Genomic DNA, 23,315 nt, shown 5'->3' with positions numbered 1-23,315 from the left:
TTCAAACCACTGGCCTGATGCCCATGTTTTCAAGAGCAGCCACACAACAGGTCTGCCTCTTCCACACTGGGGATCTGGACCTGCCTCCTTGGGGGGCCCCACTCCTTCAAGCACACTGCCTCCCCCACACCCCAAGGCATCCCTTGCCTCTCTCAGAACTCAGTGCCATTGTCTCCTGCCTCCCAGAACCCTCTCCTGTCTACGGCCCGGGCTCTCGCCTCTCCTTCTCGGTCAGGCTTCTCAAGACTTGTCCACGTAGACAACCCTCAAAAAACGCTATGCTGAGGGCAAGAAACCTTATCCAGAAGAGCACATTTCCACAAAGCCCTAGAAGAGGCACAACCCCTCTATAGTGGAGAAAATTCGGAACAGCCATTGTCTCTGGAGAGGGGGTGGAGATAGACCAGAAGAGGGCTTGAAGGAACTTTCTAGGGTGACAAGGATGTCCACCTTGAGAGAGGGGTTTGGTGGACACAACAGCATACTTTTGCCAAAGCTCACCGAATGCTATACTTGATCTCTACCTGTCATCATAGGTACATTTTACCTAAAAATAAAACCACATGCTTCAAACAAATACTAAACTCCAGCTGACGATAAGCCTACTGAAATGTTTAGTGTTAAGTCTACCGATGGCGAGATGCTTATGAGTCTCAGCCCGGATCCCAGGTCCGTAGACCATCTGACTGAACCCCATCTATAGGTTCACAGGGGCCTCCAGCTTGATACAGCCCAAATGGAAACATTCTCCTTCTCTAGCGCCTAGTCCCATGTCCAACACATGTCCCAAACCTGTCTGTGTAGCCTCCAAAATCTACCAGGAATCGGTCAAGGCCATCCACTATCATCCCACAGCCCCAGCCCTGGAAGCCAGCCCCGCCCCATAAGCTGATCTCCACACAGGGGTCCCAGACCGGCAGTGGGGCTGGGGGGAGTAGGGTGTTTGAGAGTTTTGTGGTCAAATACACATAAACATAAAATTGGCTATTTGACCATTTTAAATGGTGTACAATTCAGTACATTCATTGCATTCATAATGTACAACCATCACCATTATCAATTTTCAAAGAAGTGGGGTTTGGGGTGTTTTTTAAAGATTTATTTATTTATTTTAGAGAGAGCGCGCGCGAGAGAGACAGCAGGGGGAGGAGCAGAAGGAGAGAAGCAGACTCCCCCCCACTGAGCAGGGAGCCCAATGTAGGGCTTGATCCCAGGACCCTGAGGTTACAACCTGAGCCGAAACCCAGAGTCAGACGCTCAACTGACTGAGCCACCCAGGTGCCCCTCAAAAAGGTGTTTTTAAATGCACATCTGAGCTTCCCACTGACACTTCCCGATGCCCTTGAAATTCCATCTACAGACCCCAGCAGGATCCACATGCCCTCTGATCCTGCTCACAGCCCCCCAGCCAGCCCAGCCCTGGCTTGCTCCGGGCCCTCACACAGACCATGCACTTCCCCTCAGGCCTCCCTGGGCCCCCTTTCCCCAGTCCAGCTTCAGTCTAATGTCCCCTCCTTGTAAAAGCCCCACTCACCCAAGAGTCTTGTCACAGCATCCCAGCAAGCCCTGCCCCCTCCCCGGCCTCCCCCAGGTCCTCCTTAGAGCTGACCCTCAGGTTTCGACCGTATGTCTGCTCCTGTGGTTATCAGAAGGGCCGCCTCTCCCTCAGGCCTCCAGGCTCCACCAGGCTGAGCAACACAGCTGCTTCAGTCCTGCCTGATTCTCCAGTGTCAAGGACAGTTCCCAGCTTCCCATAAGCCCTCCACAGCCATTGCCGGGGAAGGAAAGGATGAGAAGAAGGGAGAGGGCCCCCTGCTGACGGTGGATCCAGGCCGGCCTGCCCCAGGTTACCAGCAGCTGGTGACTTCACCGAGCTCTCCTGCCTCCCTGCCCCTTCCTGCCTCCGGCTTTCTCCATCACCTCCCTTTCCTCTGCTCCTCCCTCTGCTCCTTCTCCCTGTTCCCACTTGATTTATTTCTCTTTTTCTCCACCATTTTTACAATTCTCTTCCCATTCTGTTTCTTTTGCCCCCACGTATAAAAGCAGGTGTTTCAGGAATAAAATCTCAGGTTTCTGCTGAGTTACTTTCACATTCATTCTCAGAAAACTGTACCGACGGCCCCCTTTGTCTTTGGAAGTTGGAATTGTGTGCCTGACGGCTCTAGCTATGAAACAGCTCCCGCAGAGCTGTCTTTTCCACGTGCCCCCAGCGGTGCTGGCATCTGTCCTGCAGTGATCCAGGCAGGCAAGTCGAGTGTCCTGTGTCCTGGGAGTAGGGACTGGCAGCAGGACTGGCCGTCCAGGACAGACTGAAGCTTGGCAGGCATTTCCCTATTGACCTGGAGACTTGTTTCTTCGAGGTAAACTGCCTAAGGACCAGATGTACTGTGGGAGAAAGTCTTCCCAAAGGGCCTGCCACCTGGAGACCCACTTCCTTTGGGTGTGGAGGTGGAGAAGGGAAGGCTGGGCACGTGTGCAGACACCACCACCCCCTGGGCCCAGGAGGGAGGGGGACACCTTTGCCTGTCCTCAGCCCACTGTTGATCTATGTCCTCCTAACACCTGCTCCCCGTCCCCTACTGGCCCACGAGGCAGTGTGGCCAGGAAGGAGCAGAGGGAAGGGGGCAAGGCTGGTGGCTGCAGCGGAGGGATCTGTGCGGCACTCCCGGCACCTCCCCCGGGCCATCTGGTGCCCCGGCCCTTGCCGGGAAGGAGTGGGCTGCAGGCAACAGCGGAAAGGCTTATGGCCATTGCTTCATCTCCCTCCCTCTCCACACCGCCCACCATGGGTAAGCGCTTCACCCCAAGGCTTGCCCATGGAGTGGGGATGAAGGGGGTTGCACAATGGATTATATATACTTGGCTTGGTCTTGGCAAAGTCTAGACCTTGGAACAGGCGAAGAAAGACCATGATCATTTTTCTCTAGTTTTTTTAGAGGGGCTTCTGAGTGATTCTGACTAGAGCAAATGAAGCGGGAGGCAGATGAGCTCAGATGGGTTGCCTAACGTGGAACCCTGCAGCTCTCCCCTGGGGCAGCTGGTGGACCTCCCAGGTGCGGGCTGTTGGCTGGAGGTGCTGCTCTGGGACAATTCTGCCAATCAGACCTGGAAGCACAGGCAGCCACCAGCCCTGAGTCTGCCTGGCCCTTGCTCCTGTGATGCTGTTCCTAGGGGCAGGCCAGACTCCTATCTGGAGGAATTCCAGGCCGGGATGTGCTGCTGGGCTGCTCTGAGAGGGGCAGGGAGGCCCCTGAGAGGACTGGGAGGTCTGGGCTTCTTCCGGCCACTGCTCATCTTTCCCAGCAGCTCACTCCCACCCCCACTGCTCCCACAAACCTCACCCTCAGACTGCACCCAGCAGGATCACCGCTGTGCCTTCTCTCCTCTCCCTGGCTATCAGGAGAGAGCCGGACTTGTGCAGCAAGGGCCTCCCTCCTGGAGGAGAAAGGGATGGCAGGTCTGAACGTCGTCACTGAAGAGTGGAGAGCTGGGCTAACAGGCCTGAGCAGGCATGAGGTATCAGCAAAGCCACCAGACCTTGTCCCTGGCCCCCTGCTTCTCTTTTAGAGAAACCGGACATTTGGGAAGTTAAGGTTCTTTGCTAAGGATCCACGTCCAGGGAGAGAAGGGAACGATCTTCCTGCCTTTTCCCCACCACTGGGCACGGAATGGGCTCATAAGCTAATGCCTCTGGCCTCCTGTCAGTGTGTCCTCACGGGGAGGGACTCTTAAGGGTGATGACAGGTGTTCAGTCCCCACAAGGAAACCCCCAGTGCTTTGTCACAATTTCGAACACGTTAAATTATTCATCTTCCCTGAGCTCCAGGACACCAGAACTCTGAAAAGAAATGGCCTCACCGTGGAGAGTGGCTGAGATGGCCCTGCCTGCTCTGAACTACCCGCAACCTGAGCAAAAGCGGACCGTGGATGGGGAAGACAGTGCAAGAGCCCCTGAGGGAATGCTGGAGAGCCCGCTACTAATTCTGGGTCCCCACCTCTATTGCTCCAAACGACCCTGAAGCAGCCAAGACTTCCCAAGACTTCATCTCCCGGGCTATAAACAGAGAGTGCTCTGAGCTCCTTCCCTGACTTGCGTGAGTCTCCACGTGCTCCAGGCCTCAGAAGCCCAGCAAAGGACATGGGCGGACATCCACCTCTGAAGGGATCGCGGCTGGAGGAGCTGGCCACCCAGGGCCTGGGCAGAAGAACGGCAGGCGCCACGTCTGTGTGAGCCTAGTACCCTCCCGGTGGCCTGGGAACGGACAGAAGCCCGGGCCTGCTGGCCAGGAGAGGAGGGGTTCCACATCTTAGCTGCAGCTCTGGCCACATGGGGTGGATGGTTCTACCTCTGAGTCTCCTCTCCACACCTCATCTGCTGTTTCTGGAAAACTCAGTAAAAGGCCCAAGACTCCTGACAGATGCTGTGAGGCGGAAAGACAAATTCACTGAGCTCCAGTGGCCATCGCTTCCCTCCTTTCTGCTCCCCTGCCCTCACCCAGCCCTTCAGCACGGTGGCCCTGTCACACTCCTCTTCTGGTCCGCAAATTGAGGGACGAGCCAGGGATTCTCTCTCTACCTGGGAAGGAAGGTCCGTTTTCCATGATCGCATTTCCAAAGATCTGAGGGCAGCTTTGTTAGCAGTCCCAGAGAGGCCATGAAGCCCTCCAAGTCACAAGCATGGCCCTTGTTCCTCTCTAGTACTCTTGCCTGCAGGAAGCTGAGGGTCGAACCGGCCTGCCCTGAGGAGGCTCTGGTGAGCTTCTGGGCAGCACGCGGGGCCCCACCTGCCTCAGCCCTGCCTCAGCATCACTACACTAGCGGTTTCAGACACACACGCCCATCCCCAGACAAGGTCCCCAGCATGCTCCCCCCACCCCATGGCCAGCGTCCACAGCACGTCTGTGTGGGGACAAGCACTACGTCCCTTTGCACATCTCCTCCTGTGACATGAGTACTGGAGTTGGGCTTCCTGGAAAAGGTGGCTTGGCCTGAGCCCCTGCTACCAAGACCCTCGCCCTGCCCGGAGCCTCAGGCCAGGAAGGAGCCCAGCCCACACGCACCAGCAGAATCCCAGAAACGGCCTTCTTGGCCCACATGATGTCAAGTTAGAGGTCAGAACAGGTATGTTCTGACCAGGATGGATCGACGGGTGTGAGAGCAAAACCTACAAACTGGTTTTCTCATTACGTGACCAAGAAGGTGGCTCTGTGGGAGACCAACGGCTCCGACTGAAGAGGTAGGCTCTGCCGGCCTCTCAGGAAAACAGGCCGAGGGTTCCTTCACCTGGACAGGAACGCCACTGAAAGCCAGCTCTGGAGCAGAAAAGGTTCTGCTGGGAGACGCCTTCAGAAAAGGGCATCCAGGGGCGCCTGGGTGGCTCAGTGGTTTAAGCCGCTGCCTTCGGCTCGGGTCATGATCTCAGGGTCCTGGGATCGAGTTCCACATCGGGCTCTCTGCTCAGCAGGGAGCCTGCTTCCCTCTCACTCTCTCTGACTACCTCTCTGCCTACTTATGATCTCTCTCTGTCAAATAAATAAATAAAATCTTTAAAAAAAAAAAAAGAAAAAAAAAGAAAAGGGCATCCACCAGCAATCTTTAAAAAAAAAAAAAAAAGAAAAAAAAAGAAAAGAAAAGGGCATCCACCAGCTTCTGAGAACCTGGAGAATGCACTCGGTCAGCATTTCCCAAACTGACGCCGTGGTTCAGCAGCCCTGAATGTTCTGCGAAAGCAAGTCCGGGAAAGGCTGCTGGCTGCAGCTCTGTCTTGGAGCCGCGTGGTGCCATTCAGGAAGCCGAAGCCCTGAGAAGCCTCACGGCAAAGAACCAATGCATTTGTCTGGCTCGGCATTTGCTCGAGGTACCTGGCGGGGAGGCCTGCTCCTCACCAAACACCGTGAATCCGCCGTAAAGTCTGAGGCCCCTTCCTTCCTGGCCCTGAGCCTCGGCCTCCTCCCGGCACAATGAGGCAGATGGACTGAGTGCCGCCAAGGTCCTCCCACTCGACTGTTTTTCTCAGCACATCCAAGGCTGGCTCCCTTCCCACCTCACCCAAGGTCCTGGGCTTGGGGGAGCCTGTTGCTTGGCAAGGGCTGGGCTGCCCACCAGGAAACCGGTGCACCACGTGTGGCTCTCCCTTGATCTCCGCCCACCTCATCCAGAGGGCTTCAGGCCCTAGGGCTTGAGTGAGCCTCTCCCGGAGGCTGGAATCCGGAGGGGCGCGGCCACACTGGAGCAGGGCTGGGGGGTGGCCGGTGGCACACAGCAGCATCTCGTCCCTGCCTGCCAAACCTCACTGCTCCCAGCCAGCTGTTTCCGGCTTCTCGCTGGCAGAAACACACAGGTGAGCTTCTCTGATCTGGATCACGCTGTTCTAAGTACTACAGGGCCAACACTTACCTAACGATCAGCGCAGGGACCGGCCTGTTTCTAATCACAGATGCAATAATCACGAGTGTGCCCGCCCCCTCAAGGAAGCCCCCACACTCCAGGAGCGACTCCAAACCTACTGAGTCATCTCCCCACAACGGCAGCTCCTTCCTCAGAATCTCACACTTACCTCTCGCAAACCACACATCCCACACCCACGGCACCTCATGTCACAAATAGACCCCGACCTGCGAACAATTATTCTCACTCATCCTCCCACCCACGAGGTCCAAACGGCTTCTGCTGCTGATTGTCCCAGAGGCAGCCAGGCCTGCGACTGCAGCAGCTGGGCTCCACCCTACCCTAGGGCAGAGCCCTGGGGAGGAACTAGAGACTTCTTTGGGTTACTCCAGAGGAGAGGGGGGAAGCCCGCAAACCTGCTGAGTTCATTTCAAAGGCCTGGCCCTGGCTTTACCAGCTCACCAGCCTCTGGGTCATCAAAAAGGGCCTCCAGGGGCTTGGCTGAGCATCCCACCACGCAACCCAAAGCAGCCTCAACAAAGCCAGGATGGGGCTGAGGACCCACGGTTCTCTGGGGCAAAAAGGAGGCCAATCTCATGGAAATAGCCCTGCAGTGGCGTCTTAGTGAGAGTAGGACACTGTCACCCTTTGTGAATGCTTGATTCCTAGCCTGGGTCCCTACCCCAGGGTTGTTTCTCAGGATGGCTAGCTGCTCTGCCACCTCAGGCCCCAGCTAACTGGAATGGAAGCCCAGAGAACCTTCGCAGAGCCCAACTGGAAGGCCATTTCCCGCCTCCCCTAAAACCTTGGTTCCCTCACCAGCACCCCTTCCAGTGCCTACTGTCAGGGAGAAAGGCTGGCCTGGAGCCACACAAATCTGCCTCCTCTCCAGCGTGCAGCTGCCTGTGGCCCTCTCCAAATGAGTATCCGTTGAGAAAAGTTACCCAGAAGTCTGTCTTTGGCCCTCTCTAAGGCCATTTTTCTGGGTCAAGCTTGCACTGCGTAAGAAAGCATCTTCTCTGCTCGGATCTTGCCCGAGGTTGCAGGAAGTGCAGGAATCCCTCCAGAGATCTGCAGCCAGGCCTGTTCTCCGCTACTACATCTTGGAGCCAGGAAGTCACAAATTCCGGTGGCCAAGGGAAATGACCAGGAAGAGAGTTGGGTAAAGAGGGGAAGAGAGGGGTACCTGGATGGCTCAGTCACTTAAGTGCCCGACTTGATCTCAACTCAGGTCTTGATCTTGGGGTTGTGATTATTTTTTAAGATTTTATTTATTTATTTATTTATTTGACAGAGACAGCGAGAGAGGGAACACAAGCAGGGGAAGTGGGAGAAGGAGAAGCAGGCTTCCCGCCGAGTAGGGAGCCCAATGCGGGACTCGATCCCAGAATCCTGGGATCATGACCTGAGCTGAAGGCAGATGCTTAACGATGCAGCCACCAGGCGCCCCTTGGAGGTGTGATTTTAAGCCCCATTGGGTTCCATGCTGGGCATGGAGCCTACTTTAAATAAATAAATAAATAAAAGAGGGGAAGGGAACCGAGGGAGGCATGGGAAGATAGGTGGGGGGACCCGGCGCAGAAGGTGGTTACCTGGGTGAGGTGAGGGTTGGGGTTGAACCCACACTGGTTGCAGACCTTGCTGTGACACTGGGTACAGGTGTTGAAGTTTGGCTGGCTGGGGGTCGACGTGAGGTCCGAGGTCTTACATATGGGACACAGCGTGCTGCTGGGAAGGGGGGCGATCTGGGGGACGGAGTAGGGTGATGTGGGGGTGCTGCCTCTGTCCGGTGACACAGAGGGGGACCGCCCTGATCTCTGCGTCCTGCTGTCTACCTGCAGCGTCCTGCGGGGGCCATCAGCCTCCTGGCCTGCTGGGCCCTGTGCCCTTGTCTCCCGGGGGCTCTCGCGGCCGGGAGCAGTAGCAGAAGCCTGCTTCGGGGTTGGGGAAGCTGCTCTCTGGCTACCCGGGGGCTCCTTGGGGTCCAGTCTCCTGGAAACGCTGAAATGACATTGAAAATGACTGCGTTAGAGACACATCTCAGAGAAGCAGCCTGCAGAGGGCTCTATCAAGTTAGGCGACTCTGCCAAGCCCCACTCCACCCTCCCCTTCCTGCCCAGTGGCATCATGACGGTCACCATTTGCTGCATGCCGGTTGTGTCCCATGCTGAGCCCTGACAAGTGGCTCCCACTTGAACCCTCAGCACCGGCCATGTGATAGGACAATGAGCTCCCCTCTTCCATCCTGATAAAGGGCAGATTCTGACTCAGTAAATCTAGGATGAGAGGAGCATTTTTAACAATCTCTAAGGTGATATCTAGACTGTGGTCTGCGGACCCCATGTTGGGTACCAAGGCTCTAAACCTGTACATTAGACACACCTGGGGTGATTTTTAAATTCCTGACTCTCAGACTATATGCCCCAGACAAATGACCTCAGAACCTGTGGGGGGCAGGACCCTGGTTCAGAGCAATTGCCCTGGCAGGTCTGTTCAGGCCTGTCCTCACCAAAGGCTGATGCCAGACAGCTGAAGATGGGTGGGGGAGGCATCCCAGGGCCTGGTTAATGCCCTCTCCACAGGGACAAAGGAACCTTCTTTCTGGCGGTTCCCCACCAGGCCCGATGCTAGAGCAAGTCCATGGAGATGGGGGAGGTGTTACTTTTCCATTCATGCAAGGCTTGGTGGGGGGGGGGTGGAGTCCTAGGATCCAGCCCTTGAGGAGCTACCGCGAGAGGCCCCACGTGCCCGACCCCCCATCTCCATCCCCACCTGGCGCAGCTGCAGGGAAGCCAGCAGGGCTGAGCAGCTCAGTGAGGTAGAAAGTCAAACCGCTAGGCCGAACTCAGTCTCCTCATTTTCTTTTTCCCAATTTTCCTTTTCTAATTTGAAAGAAGCTGAGCACAAAAATCCCAAGGCAATGCTTTGGATCGCCTCCCCGAAATTCTATCCTTGCTTCAGTCTGTGTTCACAGGGAGGATTCCGGCGCCCAGCAGGCAGGCTGGACCAGCCAAGAGCCATTGCGGAAGCCAGGCAACGGCAGCCTGTGAGGGGCCTGCCCTGGTGTCCCCTGACCTCCTAGGGCCTGACTGACAGGAGGGGATTCAATGTCTGCTGCCCCTGAATGAAAGCCATCTGCTTGCCAACAGGTAGAACCTCCTAGAACAAGCCATTTCAGAGGGGGGACCCGGAACGCCCCTGGGAAGGCCTGCTCCAAGACAGGCCGTGGTTCTTCCTCCTTTCTGAGGACCGGGGGGCGGGGGGGGGGGGGGTACGGAGTGGGGGGGGGGAGAGCCACACCCTTGGTCTAATAAAGACTCTTCCAGAAGAAAGAAGCACTCTTATGTGTCTGTCATATAGTTCTTTCGTCAACTATGAACGGCATCCACCCATCTACCTAGTCTCATGGACCCGTGACTTCCTTCTTCAGTAGAATCACCAGAGCCCGAGTCTAACCCCTCTGGGCCATCTTGCCACCAGCTGTAAGGCCCAGGATGTGGTGGCCACAGCATCTCTGGGCCACACTGGAACGTGTGCTCCAGGGCCTTCCCATAGGCTAATTTCTAGGTAAAGAAAGATTGCTACTTGGTTAAATTCATAGTTCTATTTTTTATTTGAGTGATTCAGGGTTGGAATTTACTTACTTATTTACTTATTTATTTATTTTTAAAGATTTCATTTATTTGAGAGAGAAAGAGAGAAAGCAAGAGCAGGGGGAGAGGAAGAGAGAGAAGCAAACTCCCTGATGAGCGTGGAGCCTGACGAAAGACTCCATCCCAGGACCCCCAAGACCATAACCTGAGCCGAAGTCAGAGGCTTAACTGACTGAGCCACCCAGGCGTGTGGCTGGAATTGAAAAGCAGCTCCTGACTGTATGTTAACTAGTACAATTAATTAAAATAAAAAAATTAAAATTAGAATTTAAAAATAATTTAATTTTAATAAATAATAAATAAATAATAAAATAATTTAAAAATAAAAATTAGAATTAAAATTTAAAAAAAAATCCTGCCCCTAAAAGCTAATCAGAAGCTACTGAGAGGGGCGCCTGGGTGGCTCAGTGGGTTAAAGCCTCTGCCTTCAGCTCAGGTCATGATCCTAGGGTCCTGGGATCAAACTCCACATCTGGCTCTCTGCTCAGCGGGGAGCCTGCTTCCCTTCCTCTCTCTGCCTGCCTCTCTGCCTACTTGTGATCTCTGTCTATCAAATAAATAAATAATCTTGAAAAAAAAAAAAAAAGAAGCTACTGAGAGCTCTTTCTTTCTATCACGCAGGGGGACAGCAGCCCCTTTCCCAGACTGCGCGGGGTCTGCGGTCTCTTCTGAGGAACACAGCCATCCCGACTGTACGTGAGCCACCTGACATGTGACAGACAATCTTCTGTGTACCTGATGGCATTAAAAAAAAATTTTTTTTAAGATTGTATTTATTTATTTGACAGAGAGAGAACACAGGTAGGCAGAGCAGCAAGCAGAGATAGAGGGGGAAGCAGGCTCCCTGCTGAGCAGGGAGCCCGATGTGGGACTCTATCCCAGGACCCTGGGATCATGACCTGAGCGGAAGGCAGACGCTTAACTGACTGAGCCACCCAGGCGCCACCTGATGGCATTTTAATTCAACGTTGCATCACAACGTAGTTTTTCTGGGGACAAAATTTCTGTGACAGAGACCCAGATTCAAGTTAACTTTCAACTTAGCTGTAGTGACAGTGGAGAAGCAAACAATGCCTTCTGATCCCCAAAAAAGTCTGTCCTGTGAGGGCTCCCTGCAAACCCTTCACTTCCCCGAAGTCCTGGATGATTCCTCACCCCTTCTCCTTAAGCTTCGAGCTTCCAACATGCCTCTCTCTCTCTTCCCTGACAGCCTGCCTGCCGTCTCACTAAGAAAGTGGGAGCCCCTGGAGGGGAAGCTGCCCATCCCCGGTCTCTTGATGTCTATCACGCAGTATTTTCCCCCACTTCTCACCTTCACAAATCCTCCCCCTTCCTTCATCATCCGTCTCCCCTTTCTATGGGATGACTTCAACTGCCATACAAACATGCTTCTCCCATCCACAAAAATAAATAAGTAAATAACTCTGACCCACTTCTGCCTTTAGCTATAGCCCCATCTCTCTGTTCCTCCCCTCCCTTCCTCTCAACCAAGCCCCACCTGGCTTCTGCACACCCTTCCACAGGAACTGCTCAGGTCACTGTCACCGGTGGCCTCCGTGTTATCAATCCCACAGTTACTTCTCAGTTCCTGATCACACTTCAGCAACGGCATGTGATACAGCTGCTGAAGGCTCCCTCCTTCCTGAGATAAGTTCTCCACTTGCCTTCTGAAACACCTCCTCCTCCCTCCTGGCCACACCAGTTTAAACTCTCTCCCAATCCCAGAATCCCATCCTCACATTGGAAGGACCCAGTCTTCTCTGGGTACACATGATCCTGGATCTCAGGGTCCACCCAGACTCAAGGCTTAAAATTCCACTACCCAGTGACAATGACCAAATGTGTGTCTCTGGCCCAGACTTCTTCCCTGAACCCCTCTCTGCTCTAACTGCCCACTCTGCATCTTGACTGAGACATCATATGTCTGGGCATCTCAAACCTGGTGTGTCCAAGCTGAGCTCTCATCTTGCCCTACATGTGCGCCTCCCAGCTTGCCCTGGGAGCTGTCGCTGACCCCTTCTTCTCCCGTCTATGTCAAACATCAGTGAATCTTGTTGGCTTCCGAGTCTGGATTATCAGAGGCTATTCCCCCTACATCCCCCTCCACCTCATTCAGGCCATCATCCTCTCTTTTCAGTTCTGCCCAAGCTTGGGTGCTTCCACTCACCCCTCTGTGGTCTTCTCTACACAGCAGCCAGGATAATTCCTTACATACCTATGTCAGCCACTTCTCTCCTCTGTCTAAGCCCTCTAACACTTCCTTTCCTCCCAGAAGAAAAGCCAAAGGCTTTACAATGGCCTCGGAAACCCCATGGGATATGGCCCCTTTGGCTCTGGCCTCATCTCCTACTATTCTCTCCCTCCCTCCCTCCCTTTCCCTTAGGCCAGGCCCACTCCTGCCTCTGGGCATTTGCTTCTGCTGACTCTTGCACTCTCCCAAGTCTTTGCTCTGGTGGTGTCCTTTCAGGGACACTTTCCCTGACTGCTCTATTTAAAATGCATCTCCAGGGGCGCCTGGGTGGCTCCGTGGGTTAAGCCTCTGCCTTCGGCTCAGGTCATGATCCCAGGGTCCTGGGATCAAGGCCCGCATGAGGCTCTCTGCTTAGCGGGGAGCCTGCTTCCACCTCTCTCTCTGCCTGCCACTCTGCCTACTTGTGATCTCTCTCTCTCTCTGTCAAATAAATAAATAAAATCTTTAAAAATAAATAAATAAAATGCATCTCCAGGGGATGCCTGGGTGGCTCAGTCAGTTAAGCAACTGACTCTTGATTTCGGCTCAGGTCATGATCTCAGGGTCGTGGGATCGAGTCCCATGTCGGGCTCCACACTCAGTGGGGAATCTGCTTGAGATTCTCTCCCTCTCTTGCCTGTGCCCCCTGCTCATGCATGCACTCTCGCTCTTTAAAATAAATAAATAAGTCTTTAAAAAATAAATCAAAGCAAAATAAAATAAAATAAAATGCAGCTCTGGGAGACTTGCCTGGCTCAGTCACAAGAGCATGTGACTCTTGATCTCCGGGTCATGAGTTTGAGCCCCACAATGGGTGTAGAGATTAATTTTGAAAAAAAATTTAAAAATTAAATGTAGCTCTGTCCCTCCTGCGTACCTTCTGACTCATCATATAGGTACTGCTTTTATGTCCCCTCTGTGATCCCCGCCTTAGACTGCCAGCTTGGTATGGGCAGGGCCTCTGTGTGTGGGGATCATGAACAGCTGCATCCCAGAGCCCACCCAGCACAGCACCTAGCACGCGCTGAACACAAAACGGCTGTTTCCTGAATGGATGTGCTGTGGGCACGTCATGACTCCACACAGCAAAACGTGTCCCAAAAGCGTGTTTGAGCTGAGGAAACGAGGCATGGCATGTGACACGAGGACAGTGACACGATTCGGTTGTGACCACGTCACATGGCATCTGCCCGGCAATGCCGAGAGATGCACATTCGAGAAAACCACATTCGTTCCCTCATTCGGGAATGCAGTCACTGACAAACACTTGCCGGCCCCTGGCGTGCTTCCAGGCCCTGTGAAGTCTCCTAACGGTGGAAGGTGGGTCCACAGGTGTTCATTGTACTATTATCTTTTACATCTCATACATATTTTATGAGTATTTTTATATTCTTTAGAAATACCTATTCAATATTTAATTGAAATAAATTTTTTAAAAAGTGAATCTGACAGGGATCTAGTCCTCTGGGAGCCTGCAGTCTAAAGGGGAGACAGATGTGCAAACAAATCACTGCACGACAGGCCACCACGCCGCCCAGGGGAGGGGCGGAAGTCTACCGAGTCTCTTCCTTGAGGTGAAAGGACGAGATAGGCAGAGGGGGTAAAGGCTCCGAGGCTTGACAGAGCCAGCCGGCTCGGGTTTGGGCTGTGCAGAGGAGGCCCAGTTGGTTTAAGACCCCGCCTTCTCCAGCACCTAGGACAGCTCCCAGTAGTCACGTGTTTTCAACCACTTGAACTACAGGCAAGCTTAGCGCTAAAAAGGGAAAGTGCCAGGGGAGCAGAGCCTCTAAGGTTTTCAAACAAGAGTGCTTTGGCTCTGTGTCAAGGAGACAGTGGAGGCAGGGAAACACAATAAAGCAACAGCCCAAGAGACGGTCCTTGGGATGAGAGGGAAGGAAGGCTCAGTGGGGGTATTCTGGGGATATCAAAAGGAGTGGTCCTTTTGATTGAGATGGGGGACCCAGGAAGAGGAGCCAATTGGTGGCTGGGGAATGGGGCATGAAAAGGCAAAATCACAAGGTTGGGTTTGGTTTTGTTGAGGTGGTGGGTGGGTGCAAGAGACATCAAGAAATGGGTCAGAGCTTGGATTCCATTCAGGTAAGTCCAGATATTTTTATTGGGGAGAGTTAAGGGTTCAATTCGCAGGCAAGCCTCAAGGACAGAGATCACACAGAGAGGAGTGGTCTAGGAAAGATTCACGGGGAGCACCAACAATTACAGGAGCAGAAGCAATGCCAGAAACAGAGAAGTCAGAAGAACAAAAAAACACAACACCCCTTCTGGGTTGTAGAAGTTCCCAGAGGAGAAATGTTCAACCACGTATTGTGAGGAACCTCTTATACCTGAAGGGAGTAATGGAAGAAAAGTCTACACCCATAAGGGTCACACCCTGTGAGTGCCCAGCCCTTGCCCACCCAGACCAACTTGAGAGGGACTAGTTCCCCACCCTGCTCAACCCAAGGATCTGCCCATTGCAGGAGATCCACGAGATCCATCTATGACACATCCCTGGACACAAGTCCCATGGGGGCCGAGGTGGTTGGGGCAGCCCCAGGCCTCCTCAGGTGGTCCTCCTTAACAGAGTTCTCGACTGGGCAGAGAAGGAGAGAGGAAGGAAAGGGGGAGGGAGGAGTCCACAATAGGACCCAGCCCAGCCCCACAGAAGACCTGGTTTCATAGATTTGGATTATCAGCAGTGAGGCCCCATGAGGCCAGCGGTCCTCCCAAAGGCTGCTGGGGGGCACAATTCCTCAGCAAGGGCTGGGAAAAGGATAGGTGAGCAAGGAGGGAAGAGGGACACTGCCAAAAAGCAGAAGAGACACAGGAGGACAAGTAGGTGAGAAGGAGGGAGAGTAGGGTTGTGAAGGAGTGGCTGGAAGCCAAGCAGGGAAGACTAAAAATGGCTTATCTAAGGATAGATATTTTTAAAAGATAGCCAAGAAAGGTAGAGGATGTAAAAATAGCTGAATTCCTACCAGCTTTCCTCCCTTTCAGCATTAAAGGCTATTGACTGATCAGAAATAAGTCTTGAAGCTGTTTGGCAGGGCTGGAAGGAACCCCCAGGCCACAGGTGTGCCAAAGGGGAGGGGCACAGAGCTGATTCAGGCAGCACCCCCTGCCCCAGCCTGCTGTCCCAGGACCATGACCACCACTGGGAGAAATGATCCAGACTGCACTGGTCAGAATTGGGCTCGCCTCTGTTAGAATCCCAGGAAATGTACGAAGCCAACAAGCTCCACTGACCAAAGAGGCTCCATGAGGGCGGGGTCTCCTGGGAGAGCTGTGGCTACCCAGGGTCACAGTCCGGAGGCATCTGGAGCCACTCTGGTAGCTGCACTCCAAGAGGGCTGCTCAGGCTGCCGAGCCTGGAGGAAGGAGAAGCAGGGAGGCAGGGAGGTAGGACAGGCTCCAGAGGGAACCCCGGGCTGGTTTCCACACAGCAGCATTCTAGAGCATGCCCCCCCTCCAGCTGAATATTTAAAAAGAGAAATATTTCACACCAATCAAGGACTGTCTGTTCACCAGGAGGGCACTGAACTTGAAGAAGCTGTTTTTCTAAGACACAGCAGCCGGAAGAGTCCCACAGCTTCAAACAAGGTTTTGATAAACTCATGGCTGACCTTTCCCTAATAGGCAATTATGACCCGGCAGATGCTGTGGGAGGACCCTCCACTTTCAGACCCATGCCAGGAAGGACTACTGAGCCACCCAGTAGTCGCTGTGGACTCAGGCAGAGAAGAAGGGTCGCAGAATCTTGGTTGTTTTTTGTTTTTAAGGAGTCTCCATGCCCAACATGGGCTCAAACTCACAACCCTGAGATTGAGTCAGGTGCTCTACAGTATCTCAGGGTATCTCAGGGTTGCAGAATCTTGGGAATCAGGGTGCAGGTCCTGGGCCCTGGAGCAACTCTCTCACAGATGGATGGGAAAACTCAGAAAGTTTGAATTTAGACGAAAATTCCAGTGTCTACACAAGAAAACATTTCTTGACCTTCCCAGCTTTGAGACCAGTGGCCTTCTGCCTTTCTGATCAGAGGTCCCTATCAATAAAACATGTTTGCCTGGCCCCAACACAGGAATATTTATCCACCAACTATGTGCACATAGATTACTGATAAAACACACCTCTCCCAAATGGAAAAGTTTGAAAGGATGAAATTGGAAATATATGTAAATGGAGTTTTCATTCCATCCTCAGTTGGCTGCCTCATCTCCCTCCCCTCCTCGGCACGTGTGCCCCAGTTTCCCCTGCTGAGGAAATGATCCATCTCCCCATCTTTAAAGGATGCTGTTGGTGGCCCAGATCCCAGATTCTTTGCTGCCCTCAGCCCTGCTCCACAGCAGGTGGACTTAGGTCAGTGTCAGGAACACCCCAGGCCACTGGGGGCTGCCCTCACCACCCTGCCCAGCCACCCATGAACCAAAAAGAATTTGCCCAGATGACAGCAACAGCAGAGAGGTGAGGTTCTCCGTAATACTCAGCTACTACGTTCGGAGCCTCCGATGGGACAAGAAGCCAGGACCACAGGCTCAGAGCCTCTGAGTGGCTCTCTTAACAGCCAGAGGATGCCCTGATGGCTGGGGAGGGAAGGTACTATGCACAGGCCTCCCAGGTCGTGGTCGTAGCCACCTATAGGCAGGGCTCCCCCAGAAGCTGACAATGTCCCCTCCTAACTTCCACCCCCTGGAAGCTGCTGCCCCACCATGAAGGTGAGGTTCCAAGACCCAAAGGACCCTAGAGAGTTAGCTCCTTCCTACAAGTGGGGACAGAGCTCCATGCCGGCCTGGTGACAGCCCTGACAACAGGTGTGTTCTCATGCACTTGGACATACACATACTCACACCTCTGAGCAGACAAACCCATGTGAAGGTACCCACCACCTCCACTCATCCTTTCCACTTAGAGACATCTAGCAGTTGACCCTTCCTGGGACCAAACAACAAGGCTCAGTTAGTCCCAGGCCAGTCCATCTGGGCTGGCAGAGAACCTGCTTAAGGCAGTGAGCTGTGTCTGGTCTGCTGCTGCTGGGAATTTGGGGTGATTCACCAGGTGGGTCAAGATGGCAGAGGAGGTGGCTAGAGGGACCAGTAGGAGTGTGAGCTTCTGCCACACAGCACAGGCCAGGGGAGCTCCCAGCACAGGAGAGGCCACCAGGGCTGGCCACAAGGTGGGGGCCAGGCCACAGGTACAAGGAAAGCAGGCCCTGGGGACCTCATTCCCCAGCCCTAGCACCCTAGCACCCATAGTCCACAGGCTGAGAACAGCTCTCAGCATTTGTGATCTAGCCCAGCCCTTTGCCAGGATCCAGAATGAGGATGGGAAATAAGGGTAACTTTCCTCTAACCCTGTTAATTGGTAGTGACTGCAAAAAGAGCTGGGTTTGAGAAAAGTCGGTGGGAAAGATTGTCGCCCTCTGTTAGTAAGGTCTGTCATGAACCCAGTAACAGGGCACAGAAGCACAAAGGCCATGGAATTGTCATCCATGAAGCAGAACAAAACCAGATCCTTTGATGTGCCTCAGGTGATAGCCAAGCCCCTGGAGTGTTTCCCGGAGATTCAGGTCAGGCCCAGCTGGGGCCTAGTCCATCCCCGCCAGAAAGGGAGCAGCGGATCCATGTAGTGTTTACCTCTGACCTTGGCTTCAGTCCCATTTGCATCTCCAGGCTATGGCTTTCCCAGAGACATAGGAACCATATGGAAGCCTCAGTCACATGAAGCATCAAAGGCCACAGGCTTGGCATAAGTGGAGGTCTCCTGTACCATGGTGCTTGTGGCTGGCACTGTGTGGTAGCTTGTCTGATCACAAGTGGCAGCAGATGCTGTCCTCCTGGTCTCCAGACTCTGCTGAGGGGTTATCAGTCCTTGGGTCACAGCTTCACCACTCCAGTGTTAAGGAGTTTCTCTCTAGAAATGTTCATTCATTCTTTCATTGAACAAAAGCTCATAAGAGCCACATTCCCTAGTTCTTCCATATCTGAGTACATCTTTGTGGTTGTTAAACTTGGCCAGCTTGACTGGGTATAAAATTCTAGGTTCACACTTGCTTCCCCTCAGGACTTTGCAGGTACAGTCCCTCTGTTTTCTAGAGACTCCCCTCTCCACCAACCATCACTGTGGACAGCTCTGGGCAGGCCTGATCAGCTCCCCTTATAGGTATATTAACATTTGCCTCTGCAGTGCAATAGTTTCTCATTAGTTCAGTAAGAAGAATGAATAAGAAGACTCCTAATTCATCACACTTAACCAGAGGACATCTTATAACCCAAAACAAATACCATTTTTCTTTGGCTTTCCACCTATGCAAGTTCTACATTTTCTAAAGCATGGACCCCTTTGTAAATCTCATTTAAAACCTTAGATTTAGGGGCTGCCTGGCTGGCTCAGTAGAGTGTGAGACTCATGATCTCGAGGTCATGAGTTCAAACCCAATGCTGGGTATAAAAAATTACTTAAAAATAAAATCTTTAACAAATTAAAAAAATTATAAATACCTTCAATTTCATCCCTAAGTACACATTCATAAATATTTCTGTTTGATTTCAGAAGGTACCAGACCTCCCGAAGCCCATGGGAGCCAAATTCCTCAATGGCTAATCTGGCCCATTGCCAGCAGGCCCCAGCCCACCACATGAGCCTGTCACTTGAGCTCACTCATATGTCCGCAGTGAGAGACCCACTTGAGGCCTGGGGGCTCCCAACCGGCCAGTAGCTTTCCTGCATCCATGCCCACAGGCTCTCCAGAGGGCCAGCCAGACACCTCCTTCATGCCACTCAAACCCAACTTCTGGAGTGGAGCCTCCCAGGTCTCCCTCCCTATGCATGTCTCCCCAAGCCTGGTTCTAGAGTGGCACTGTTTGTGAGGCACTGTTTGCTGTCCATCTTTCCACTTGGACTGAGCACCCTATGAGGGCAGGGGCTACCAGAATCTAACATGGGTCCTATCCCGATTTGTCAGCTGGAGGAAGCAGAAGTTCTACAGGCTCTTTTAATCAACTGATGAAAAATAATTTGTAATTGGACAAGACTTGTAGGAAACGACCCTACTAAAGGCTTGAAAGTAATTTCTTCTTTTAGGTGAACTGAACAATCATATTTATACCATTCATGGTTCACAAAGGTCTGGTTTAGCCAATAACCACAAATTCCAAGGGGAAGAGATCCAAAGGTTGGGTTTTACTATGGTACGTAAAGGAACTGGTTTCTTGAGCTAGAAATCAGCAAGAGGGAAGTGTTACTGTTTTCAGTGTCCTGAGGCCCTTCCCCCAACATATTCCGCAGATCTGGGAAAGAGCTCATCAGCAGGAGATTCCTGACAGAGCCAGGGGAGCTGGGGGCCCATGCTGGGAGCCAAAAGGGCCAGAGGAGGGAAGAGGAGACTGGCAGGCAGCCAGGCCAGAGTCCCCACCCAGAGCTAAACCTCAGGTCAGCAGTTCCTTGACAGGCTCTCCTCATCACCTCCCAGGCTTTCCTGAGGACCTGACCGGGAACATCAGAGGGGAAAAAGGGCCCAATCTTAGGGACCCATCCCTTCAGAGAGCATAAGGACTGAACCCAGGACCCTGAAACTTGTCTGGGCAAATCACAGTATATCCCTGCACCAAGACCTACATTATGCACAGCTTTACATTTTAAGGAATTTCCTGCCTTTTCCAGCCCATGATGACTGGGGCACGGTTCAGGAGTGCCTCCAGGCCAGCCACATACCCCCAAGGACTCTCCTCCCTGACTCAGCTTTCTGAGGGGACACAGGGCCACACAGGCAGATTCTTAGCCCCTTCTCCACAGGCTTTTCAAAAACCTTGGCCTCAGTGCTGGCCCTCTATTCACATTTACCAAGACAGAAGACCCTTCCCTGTCTTCTGGAAGAGCCATGGCCGCCAAGCGTGGCCCAAGAGTTCTGATCCAGCCCAAGCCACTGAGGCTCCTGCTCCCCACCCAGCCCCAGGCTTACAGACACTTGCTTTAGGACCCCACATGGGGGCAACTTTGAGCTGTGAAGTGTCCCAGTTTTCTGGTTCAGGGGCAGTGCTCCTAAAGCTAGGAAGCTCTAATCAGGAGTCAGAAGTCATTACATAAAGCTGAGCCAGCTTTTCCCAGCTTCTAGCTCCTGCAAATTCTACTACTACAGCCTTTTACCAAGGGGACCGTGTTGTGCTTGTCAGCTCTCTTCCAAAATCTGCCGAAAACAGAAAGTCGAGATAGTTAAGAGAAAACCACAAGTCTTTGTGACTGTGGAGGCCACAGAATCTACTCTCCCATGCCAAGTCCAATAGGGCAGTAGCCAGAAAACTCCATAAGCTCCCGCCCAGTCTTCAGACCCAGGGCCGAGGGCTTAGAGCTCAGCCTCACCTTGAGAGCTGCCAGGACACAGCCTCATCCCACAAAGACCACCAAGAGCCTACTTTACATGCCACCCTACTCCAAGCACAGGAAGATAGGGGCCCACAGTGCAGTCAGCAAGCTAACCCAGTCCCGGCATCATTAATACATGAATTGGGTGACCACCTGCTGGGCCCAGGGTGTTCTGCTGGACCATGGAAGCATCCCAGTGTATGAGGCTTCCCTAATCCTGGTTCTCGAGATTTACAGGGAAACCCTACCTGGCTGAGACCTCTTGACTCCTTTCTCTTGGGAAGCAAGGGGTACCCAAAGACTATGTCTGTCGTGTATTTGGGGAAAAAAAGAAGTACCCAAGTAATGTCTACTCATTCCATGTTAAAAAAACAAAAACAAAAAAAACAACTCTCTGTCCAGAAATCAGAACTGCTATTTTTTTTATTTAAAATGTTTTAAAACTTTTTTTTTTTTTTACTAGCAATACCTTTCTTGCTTTCTATTTTTCTATATAGAATAAGGAAAAAACATATTGGTAAAAGGAAGGTAAAAGAAAATTGTGATGGGGGAGTCATCTGCGGCGCTTAGTTTCAGCCCTGAGTAAATCCATACAAGGGATCACACACCCACCCATCTCCCAGGGCCACCATGCTGGCACTCATCCTTCTGTCACTTGTCCCCCCAGCCTGGAGCACTGTGCTAGCTCTTGGGCAGAGCTATTCCAATGGCTAAAGAATCCTGCCTTCGGACAAAGGGCTGGCAGCGCTGGCGTGGAGCCAAGCAGAGCTTGGCATTAGACAGAACAGGTTATAACGTGAGAAGGAAGCCCTCTGAACAGCAAAGCAGCAGTTTCAAACTTGTTACAAATAAAAGAATCGCAAAGCAGCGTTCTCACACATAAACCTCCATGTAGCATACACAAAATAATTAGAACTTAAATGTGCAGGTATGTGTGTGGAGGGGTGGGTGGAGAGGCCTCAGGGGACCCCCAGAAATATAAATGAATGTGGACTGCCGGTCAGAGAGAACCATGGAGGAAGACGGTGGGGGGGGGGGTGGAGGGGAGGGTTCCAGAAAAAAGCTGGTCGCCAGCCTTTCCTCCACGCACCGTCACCACGGGGTCCTTGGAGGCCACAGGGCACAGGGCAGGCTCAGCGGATGCTTGTGGACTGAATGACCGATGAGCAGAGATGAATGGTCAGGGAACAGGCGGGTCCTCCGTGGCAGCCGTGGCGGGCACACTGGCCGTGGGCGAGAGAGGATGTGTTGCCCCAGTCCTGGGGGCTTACAGTCTTCTCAGGCTGATAAGAGACAGTCTGGGGGCAGGTGGGGAGAAAGGGTGGGAAGCCTGGGACAGACACACAGCCCAGGCCCAGGCCCAGCTCCGGAGTCTTGTTCAGAAAGCCCACTGGAACACAGCTTGGCTGCTCTGTGGGCCTGCACAATGACCGCCCCAGAGGCTCATGCAGGCCACAGCAAGCCAAGTGCCCACACCTTCCTGCCCGGCGAGAGGGAACCATCACCAGGTACCAACCTCCCCCACCCTACACCCTGGCGGAGGTGGGCCACTGCGTCTGTCATTAAACCGAGGACACTCCGGCGCTCTAAAGCCCTCTACCACGGGGTCTCTCCTACCTCTGCGCCTTCCTTTTCCTCACTGCTTTCAGGCAGGGAGTCCAGGGGCTCCTCATCTGACTGGCACCCCTCCCAGCTTGTGTTTGGCTCTTTCTAGAAGACCCTTTCCTTAAATCCCAATTCAACCTTCAAAACCCAGCTCAAGCACTTTGCCCTCTACAGGGGCTATCCCAGAGTGCCCAGTCCCGGAAATGTGCTGTGTTTCCTTGCAGGCTCCTCCAGTCTCAGGCAGGACTGCTCCTGTGGGCCCCTCTCTGGTCCGGTCTCACCCCCTCCCCTCATGGAGGGCAGTGCAAGGCCAATCCTTTGCTGAATGCCATCCTTTATAGGGCTTGTGCAAGAAAATCAAAAGGACAAAGAATGGCATCTCGAGATGAGACGGTAAGTGAGACTCAAGATTCCAGCAGGAAAAAACACACCCTCCTCCAAATAATTCCCACTGTGACATTAAAGGACATTTAAAAAAGAAAGCCATCCAGCACCCTTCCAGGCTTCAACATCGCCACGTCTGTTGTCCTACCTGACCTGTCAGTCCGGTTACAGAAAAACGTATGAGGATGGTGGCTCATTTTCTGTTTTTGCCAACTCCGCAATCTTTCCCCGGCAGTTTTGCTCACCTTTCAGTTCCGAGGCGTCTAACTCAGGAGAAATCTATTACCTACCTGAGGCACTTTGGCTCCTGCCTCTCGCCCTCCCTTATACTGTGAGGGCCCAGGAGGTGCTGGGGGTGCATTTCCAGATGCCTCTTGTGGGAGATTCACCTCCCCCTCAGGGAGCTTGCCTCCTACTGGTAGAAATCCCCCAGTAAGGTGAGAGACTGGAGGGCTTCCTGCAGGAGATGCCCCCATCCCTCTGCACCCCACCTTCCCATTCTCTCCTGCTGGCTCAAGGGCAGATCCTCATGCTCCCCTCATTGCTCAGTCTGCTCTCTCTCATGAGGCCTCAGGGCCCTAGCCTAAGGTCCAAACCCCCATCCAAAGAGATAAGTCCTTTCTAGGAGGTTGGAGCCACCTTTGGCTCAGAGAGGCTCCCCCTCTGGCTGACCACCAGGGGCTCCCTCCCCTATTCTTTTTAAA

General features: G+C 53.0%; 1 protein-coding gene across 3 annotated transcripts in view; it reads right to left on the bottom strand.

Annotated features, from left to right (window-relative positions):
• The window catches only part of BSN (bassoon presynaptic cytomatrix protein), a 95,367-nt gene that overhangs the window by 36,266 nt on the left and 35,786 nt on the right, over positions 1-23,315 (bottom strand). For 2 of the 3 annotated variants that reach the window (XR_006816474.1, XM_045991472.1), the window contains exon 2: positions 7,980-8,388. Coding sequence is in view for 1 of the 3 variants with exons in the window: in XM_045991472.1 (XP_045847428.1) it covers positions 7,980-8,388 (409 nt within the window). In the remaining 2 variants the exon portion in view is untranslated. The remainder of the gene's footprint in view (positions 1-7,979; positions 8,389-23,315) is intronic. The other variant, XR_006816475.1, reaches the window with a different exon arrangement.

This window comes from Meles meles, chromosome 20, assembly GCF_922984935.1.
Source record: "Meles meles chromosome 20, mMelMel3.1 paternal haplotype, whole genome shotgun sequence".
In the NCBI taxonomy this organism is placed as follows: domain Eukaryota; kingdom Metazoa; phylum Chordata; class Mammalia; order Carnivora; family Mustelidae; genus Meles; species Meles meles.
Note: the sequence above shows the minus strand (reverse complement) of the source record. Positions and strands in the feature narration are given on the sequence as shown.